The sequence below is a fragment of the Mandrillus leucophaeus genome, unplaced genomic scaffold, assembly GCF_000951045.1.
Source record: "Mandrillus leucophaeus isolate KB7577 unplaced genomic scaffold, Mleu.le_1.0 Scaffold40, whole genome shotgun sequence".
Taxonomy (NCBI): domain Eukaryota; kingdom Metazoa; phylum Chordata; class Mammalia; order Primates; family Cercopithecidae; genus Mandrillus; species Mandrillus leucophaeus.
The window spans coordinates 7,031,961-7,039,460 of record NW_012104254.1 but is presented as its reverse complement, the minus strand read 5'-3'; the positions used below and the strand labels follow the sequence as shown (position 1 = coordinate 7,039,460).

The 7,500-nt window shown below is 58.8% G+C and overlaps 1 protein-coding gene across 1 annotated transcript; it reads right to left on the bottom strand.

Annotated features, from left to right (window-relative positions):
- Window positions 1-4,169: 4,169 nt before the first annotated feature.
- DLX2 (distal-less homeobox 2) lies at window positions 4,170-7,500 on the bottom strand. Its single transcript, XM_011991915.1, has 3 exons — window positions 6,850-7,500; window positions 6,173-6,357; window positions 4,170-5,659 (listed from the first exon to the last, which is right to left on the bottom strand). Exons 1-3 carry the CDS (start codon window positions 7,247-7,249, stop codon window positions 5,258-5,260), a joined length of 987 nt encoding a protein of 328 aa, XP_011847305.1. The 5' UTR covers window positions 7,250-7,500; the 3' UTR covers window positions 4,170-5,257.

Here is a 7,500-nt window from a genome sequence, read left to right as displayed (position 1 = left end):
CGGCACCCGACCCTCGGCCCGCATCTCCCTGCCGGGGACCCGACGCGACTGGGGACCCTCCCCAAAAAGGCCTCTCTCGGAGCGCTGCCACTCAGCCCGCAAACTGCCGGAACACTGCAGCTTGTGCGCTCTGGCCCCGGAGGACTAGTGGGAAAGCCGGAGCCGGAGCGGCCGAGGGAAGAAAGGTCTGTCTGGAGGCTGTCTGCGTTCTTGGCGTGAAGGCGCCGAGCTGCTACTCCAAGACCTGCCTGCACTTTCTTTTCCTGAAACACAGTCTCCCCGCCCCGCCCGGCCCCAGGCCCCAGGGCGGAATGTAACATCTTGTAATGTGGCAATCACTGCCAAAACCGTCCCCGCGAGGGGAACTCCCGCGGGGGAAGGGGGATCGGAGGGATGTGGGGCCTCTGCATCCGCCTTCACTGGTGTGTGTGGGGGCGGGGGTGGTGTGGGGTGGCTGCGGCGTGCCTGGCAGATCCTGGGTGGGGAGGGAAGGGAAAGGTCGGCCTGGGGGAGGCTTCCCTGGGGCTGCTTTGGGTGTTAGGATCCTGCTAGAGGCCTCCAGTCCCCGCAGGACCTAGTGCCCTAGCGCCAAGGCTGGGAGTAACGCTGCCCCCAGGATAGCGCCCCATCCTACAGCTTCTAGGATTCCTGGACCCCAAAGTTGAATTCGAAGGGAAGGGACCTATCTGTATTTTTGGAGGAGGAGAGGATCTGTAGCTTAATTCTCAAAGGAGTCTTCGACCCTAAACAGGTTAAAGCCACTGGTGGTCGCTGTTCTATGGAGGGAAAGAAGCGGGCTTGTGACTTTTGAGCGACTGCAGGGGACATCAGGAGTGAGGGAGTTGCACTCGAGTTTTACTGCCCGTAAGAACGACTTTTTGAGAGGGGACAGGGCGTCTTCCTCCCCGACATTGTTCTCTTGGGCGCAGGGGACCACTTCGGAGCTTCTCTTTCCACCCGCCTCTTCTGCCCCTTGTCTTCTACCACCGAACTGTTTGTAAACAAAGTTCCAGTCTTCCCCCGCTCACTTCGCCTCCACCAAACCTGATATGTCTTCCAAATTCGCTTCATCAGTCTGGGATCGTTACACAGGGCGGATATTCACAATTTTCACAAGTGATCCTGAAAGAAGGCCTAGGGGAAGCCTCGTAAACGGTCCCACATTGCAGCAGGGCTGGTGAGGCCTGGGATCCATTCTCTCTCTTTTCTGCCCTTTCCATCTCGGAGTCTCAGGGCCGGCGGAGGGAATTCGGCGCACCCGGAGGGGGGTCTGCGCCCAGCAAAGCACCGCGCTGGGGCGAGGTGGCTCTGGGCAGAGCGTGCACGGGGGTTGGGGGGAGAAGGGGACTGAAGGGGCCGGGGGCGCAGGAGCACCTGGGCGGCAGGCAGTTGGCCCTGGAGCTCAGTGCCCGCGCTCTGTCTGAGTTGGGAGAGCCCTGCCAGAGGGTGGAGCGGAGAGGACCGTGCACCCCTCACTCTTCGGCTTCCCTCCCCCTGCTTCCCAGCGCTTGTCATATCCTGTCTCTGGCCTGATATTTCACGCGAGCAATTGGAAGGAGATTACAATGGAGATTTATGTGTGTTCTGAGCACTGCTAGTTTCCCAGTGTAGAGAGCCGAGATCGCTGCTTCCCATTTCCATTTTTCATTCGCGCTTTGGGGAGCTCAGTAGAGCACGGGGGGAGCGTGTCTGCGCGGCGGCGGGCTGATCACAGGACTCCGCGTCTCCGGGCGGGCCGGGAGACTGTGAGAAAGGCTTGCCAGCGCGTCGCCCCCGGCGGGGCTGGAGCCGGCCCCCGCCTCCAGGAGCCAGGCTTTGTTTCCTCCCTCGCCCACTCCTCCCCCTTTTCTCCCCCTCATTTCTAGGACCTGGGCGCGTCCTTGCAAACCCTTCTCTTTGCCCCTCTCCTCGTCTGCGGAAACACCTCTTCCTCTGGCCCCTTCACCCTCCTGCTCTCGGCTTCGCAGGCTCCCTGGGGAAAGGCTCATTGTGGCCCAGACCGACCCCTCCGTCGCTGGGTGCCGGGTTAGGTGACTCCGGCGAGTCTGTGGGGCCTCAGCCCACCCCGGAGCTGAGGGCGCCCGCCCTCCCGGCTCCCAGGCTTGGCTCATGCCAAGGCCTGTTGCGTGATTCCAACTTGGGCTGACATTCCCTGCCCCGGGCGCTCCAGCGTAGGCCTCTTAATCATCTTGTCTGCTGCAGATCCTCGACACCAGCCAATTTACTGCCCGTCTCTCCCCGCTGGTTTCGGGAGGAAGGAGGGGAGTGCGCGCAAAGGAGGGGAGGGCACAGTTAACCTCAGGAGGAAGGCTGGCACCAGTTAGTGGCACTAAAAAAAAAAAACCCACAGAATTTGGAGCTGGGGTAGGGGTGGTGGACAGGGATGGGGGTCTGCCAGGCAGCGGTTGCTTAGGGAAACCCAGGATCACAGGTCAGTGGGCTTCAACCCAGGCCTCCCTAGCCTGGGAAAACAATGCAAAAAATGCAATGGGACACTAGATTGTGTAGCCTCCCTGCTTTTTCCAAAGCCGCAACTCTCTGGACCGCACCATTGTAAACCAGACTCAGAGCAGGCCCAAAAGCAATCTGCCCAGAAAAGTCATGATTCTCCTCGGGATGATGCCACTGAGCCCAGAAAGTCACCTCCGCCCTGTGTCTGGTTTTGGCAGATAAGTTGAAGACACACAACACAGATGGCCTCATCCTAGAGGAGGGGAAGCCTGGACCTGGCAGGCGGGGCTCTGTGGCTGGTATCCAGCCCCTCTGCAGTAGCAGAGAGTCCCTTCAGAGGGCATGGCTGAGGTTCAAACCCCAGGTAAGAAGGGGCTCTCCCAGCCCCAGGATGCTGCTCTTCCACACAAGCTGAGGTTGAAAAGCCTCTGGGTAACTGTGGGTTTCATACCCCTCTCTGGGGGCACTGTGATAAAACAGTAATACTAAATATTAAATAGATAAAAGTTAGTTGTTACCATGTGCCAGGCACTGTTACATTGTTGCCTCATTAAATGCTCACAACTCCAAGCTATAGCTGTTAATGTCTTACAGATCTGCAAACTGTAACACAGGATGGTTAAAATGGGTTCCCCAAGGTCACACAGTCAGTGATTGAAGCCAGGAAGCTTCCACCTGTGGGCCCTAGCACTTTCAGGGAAAGGGACTTTTAGTTCAGGCCTTCATTAACCACCAACCCCTGGCCTTTGTAGGGAATGCCAGAAAGTAGGGTCACCGCCAAAGTTGGAAGCTGGTTATGTGGGGCCCAAGGTAGAAAGCAGAGCCCAATGGTGTGTGGACATTTTCCCCTCCAAGAGTATGAAGTGGAAAGATGCCACTCTCATACCAGTGTATATAAGTCTGTGACTGTGTATACATGAGTGTGCATATGTGAGTTTCTCTATCAGTGTGTAAAGGTGTGAATCCGAGTGTGCATGAGTTCGTGTGTCAGTGTTGTGTGTAAAAGTGTGATGGAGTATGAGTATGTGATGTGACGGTGTTAGAGTATGTGTCATTTTGTGTGCGCCTGAGAATATTTGAGCATGAGTGTGACTGTGAGAGTGTGTATCAGTATAGGTGAGTGTGTGTTAGTATAGATGGGCCTGTGACAGTGTGCTCAGTGTGTGATTGTGTGTTCGCGCGCGCGCGAGCACAGCCCCGTGCCTTTGGGGTCGCCTTGCAATCCAGAGCAGCCAACCGTGCCTCACGAGGGTGACTCACAGAGCTCTCAGTTCAGTCCCGAAATGCCTCAGGGACAAACGGAGGGGAAGGTTCAAAGTAGGGGTCCGACCCTCAGGTTGCTCAGGTCCCTGATGGGAGGTCCCCCGCGGCGGCTCGGATGCCTACCCTGGCCATCCAGGCGGGCGCGGGGGCGGTGGCGCCAGAGCCGGAGGGTCCGGGCAGGCGGAGGCTGGAGCCGCTCGGCGCTGAGTGAGTCGACTCTCCGCCGGCTGGAGAACCACTCGCAGGGACTCGGGAGGGGGCGGGGCGTGAAACCCCCGGTGCGGCCCCACGCCCAGCGTGCCTGTCCTCTCCTTGCCGCACCTCGCGGTATCGCAGCCTCGGAAAGATGGAAACGTAGCTCTCGGCCGGCTGGCTTTCCGGCCTGTGCAGCTGCTTGAGCTCTGAGCACATGAGTGACCGGACCCTGGCACCAAGAAAAAAGCGCACACATCCAATGAAAACAATAATTTATTTAAATAATCTCTTCATATTGTAAAATCAACATTAAGAGCACGTTGTTTTCATAATAAATAACCCCAAAATACCTTTCATTTCAACAACAAAGACTTTAGGATACGATAAAACAAATCCAAATCAGTAGCTTAATTTAACTGAAAAGTTTTTAAAGGAAAAAATAAAAAGGAGGGGTTGCCGAGGTCACTGCTAAACTGCAGTTTTCACAACTGGGGGTTTACAAAAAAGTCTGAAAAGATGGGTATTTTTATACAAATAAATCAGTGGGAAAATACGCACAGACACCTTTATTTACAAACTCTGTGTCCAAGTCCAGGCTAATAATCCTGAATAGGTTTTAAAAAAGATAATTTAAACACATTTTTGCAGTGTTCACATATTAAAAAATCATTTTTTTTCAACATCAAAATGAGGTCATCCGCAAAGGCACCTAAACTTTTAAAAAAATAAAAATAAAAAAACTCCACTGGTGATGGATGAGGAGAGAGCTGAGGGAGCGCTCCTTGGGGAGCACGGTGGGGGAAGAGAAGGGATGGGGGCTCCGAGGGCTGGGAACTGCAGGGAGTAAAGTGGCCAAGGGTCAAGGGGCCACGTAGGGGAGGGCGGGCAGGCGGGACCGGGAGGTCAATAACTGCAGCGTCCGAGCTGAGCCCAGGGGCGGGCGAGGAGAAAGAAGCCTCAGAGCGCCCGGGAAGCCTCGCGCGCCTGGGAGGCGTCCATCTCCCGAGACCCAGCTCTCAGCCCGGGGCGAGGAAGGCGCCAGACAGGCTCACCCGGAAGGGAGGGAAGGCAAGTCAGAAGCGGGGCTCGAAACGGCCAAGACCTGGGGCTCAGGTCAGAAATGCGGCCTTTTAGGGAGGCCTTCGCCAAGCTGCTGTCCGGTTCCCCCGAGAGAGAGGCCCGCTTGGTGGCCCCGGGAGGGAGCAGGCCCTGGAACGGGCCACTGCAGGTCGCAGCCTCCAGGAGAGGTGGGTGGCGGAAGCGGGCCGGGAGGAGAGAACCCCGGCTCGGGGTAAGCACTGAGGATAACTGGTCTCTGCTCTCAGTCTCTGGCGAGTTCTCCCTGGGGTTAGAAAATCGTCCCCGCGCTCACCGGGGCGCCCCCGCCGCCGTGATGGTGGTGGTGGTGATGCGGCTGCGGGGTCTGAGTGGGATGCAGCAGCGGCGCCGTGGCCTGCAGGTGTGAGGCGGATCCCGAGGCCTGGTGGTACCATGGGTAGTTGCCCAGAAAAGCCGAGGCCGCGCTGCTTGGGCTGGAGCCTGAGCTGCCGGCGCCGCTGCCGCCACTGCCCGGACCGCCGCCGCCCGCCATCCGCTGCGGCGCACCGAAGTCCCAGGAGGCCGGCGCCGAGATTGGCGGCGAAGCACAAGGTGGAGAAGCGCTGGCCCCAGGGTGCTGCTCCGAGGGAATCTCACCACTTTTCCACATCTTCTTGAACTTGGACCGGCGGTTCTGGAACCAGATTTTGACCTTTGAGGAAAAAGACCTGAGCATTAGTGGAGGAACCTAGTCTTGGGGCAGTAGGAGTTCGAAGAGGAGAAAAAAAAAAGCAGAGAAAAACCGCCGGCTAGAGGTGGGCAGCTAGCGCCCTGGTAGCGGATCACGGGCGGCGGCCTTTGAGACTCTGAGGGTTCCTGCTCCCTGGGGAGGTACTTGCCAAAAGGCCAGGACTGCTGGTGTACGTGCACTGTGATGATGGTGACAGTGGGAGGGTGAGGAGGGCCAGTTATTTCACCCGCTTAATCAGTAGCGAGAGGTACGGGGTTTCTGTCCACCCGGTCCCTTTCCTTCCCTCCCACGCGGCGGCCCCTTGGGGTTTTTCAGCTTTGGGCCTAGAAGCTTACTTAGGGCCGCTTGAGGCGTAGGCCTGGAAATCCTTAAAAGTACTTAAAGTGAGCTTTTAAAAGCATTGTGCTGAACCCGCCTGCTTCCCAGCCATCTCAGGCCCGCGCTCTCCTCGCCCCCGCAGGGCGCGAGCCCCACCTGAGTCTGGGTGAGGCCCAGAGATGCCGCCAGCTCGGCTCGCTCCGGCAAGGCCAGGTATTGAGTCTTTTGGAAACGCCGCTGAAGAGCCGCCAGCTGGAAACTGGAGTAGATGGTGCGGGGTTTCCGGACTTTCTTTGGCTTCCCGTTCACTATCCGGATTTCAGGCTCAAGGTCCTCCTTCTCTGCAATGATACGGAATCGTGAGAACCGCGCAACCCAGGGGTCCTGGAGTTCCCGCGCTCCTAGAAGGCCCGGAGGGGGGACTTGGCTTGAGCCAGGAGGTGGGTGCACTGAACTGTGGCGCCACGGGCAGGCGCAACTTCGCAGCTTGCGGATCGGAGCCGCCACCGACCCCGGGAGCTGAACCCTCCAGGGAAGGGGGAGACAAGTGCACACCCAAGAGAAAGAAGCAGGTGGCAAGGAGATGCCCTTATGAGGCAGGCGGAGCACGCCCACTTGGCCCTTGAGGCCACCAGGTCCCACCAACGGAGAGAGGGAGGTAACCGGCGACCTGCGGCAGATTGGAGGCTGGAGAGGGTAAAGCGCACAAGCGGGCGGTGAGCAGGCAGCGTGAAAATCCAGGGCTTTAGACGGCCCCCCGCCCCGAACACGTTTACCCATCCATCCCATTAACTAGACCGACTCGACACTCTTGACTCCAGCGTTATGCATACCAGGCTCGTTGTTGGCTGGGGACGAACTGGTTCCATAGGGAGCGTAGGAGGTGTAGGCGGCGGTGTAGCCCAGGTCGTAGCTGCTCTTGGCGGAGTAAGGGACATTGTTGAGACCGCTGGCTTGGTACTGGTAGGAACCCATGTGCGCGAAGGGCGAGCCCCCGCCGCCGCCGCCGCCCGCTGGGTGCTGCTGGTTGGTGTAGTAGCTGCTGTCGGTGGCGGTGGACACCGGAAGGGTGGGCGACTCCTGGGGCTTGTGGAGGCTGCTGCTGCTGCTGTTGTTGCCACCCGGGCCGGCGCCGCCGCCGCTCGGGGGCTGCTGGTGCTGGTGGTACGTGCTGGAGGCGGCGATCTGGGTCGAGTGCATATCAGCCACTAGACTGTCAAAGACTCCAGTCATCCTGGCCCGGGACGGGAAAGAGCAGAGGTGGCGGGCGTGCGGGGGAAGCCAGGCGCCTCCTCCGTCTCTCCCGGTCCCCTCCAGCAGCCAATGTAATTACGGGGGTGGTTGGGGGGAAACAAGAAAGGAGGCAACCGTCTAGGCGCCTCCTCCTCCGGGGAGGCGATCACTGGGCGCTGCTCGGGACAGCTGCTGGTCGCATCCTCTTTCGGCCTCTGGGCCCTCTCGGCTCCTTGCCCAGCGCGAGCGCG

What these genes read in the sequence shown, in the direction of transcription:
- DLX2 (XM_011991915.1), bottom strand. Translation starts at nt 7,249, where the DNA reads ATGACTGGAGTCTTTGACAGTCTAGTGGCTGATATGCACTCGACCCAG. An exon ending in CCCAGCCAACAACGAGCCTG is followed by an intron (nt 6,358 to 6,849) that starts GTATGCATAACG and finishes GTATCATTGCAG; the next exon opens with AGAAGGAGGACCTTGAGCCT. An exon ending in TGGGCCTCACCCAGACTCAG is followed by an intron (nt 5,660 to 6,172) that starts GTGGGGCTCGCG and finishes TTTTCCTCAAAG; the next exon opens with GTCAAAATCTGGTTCCAGAA.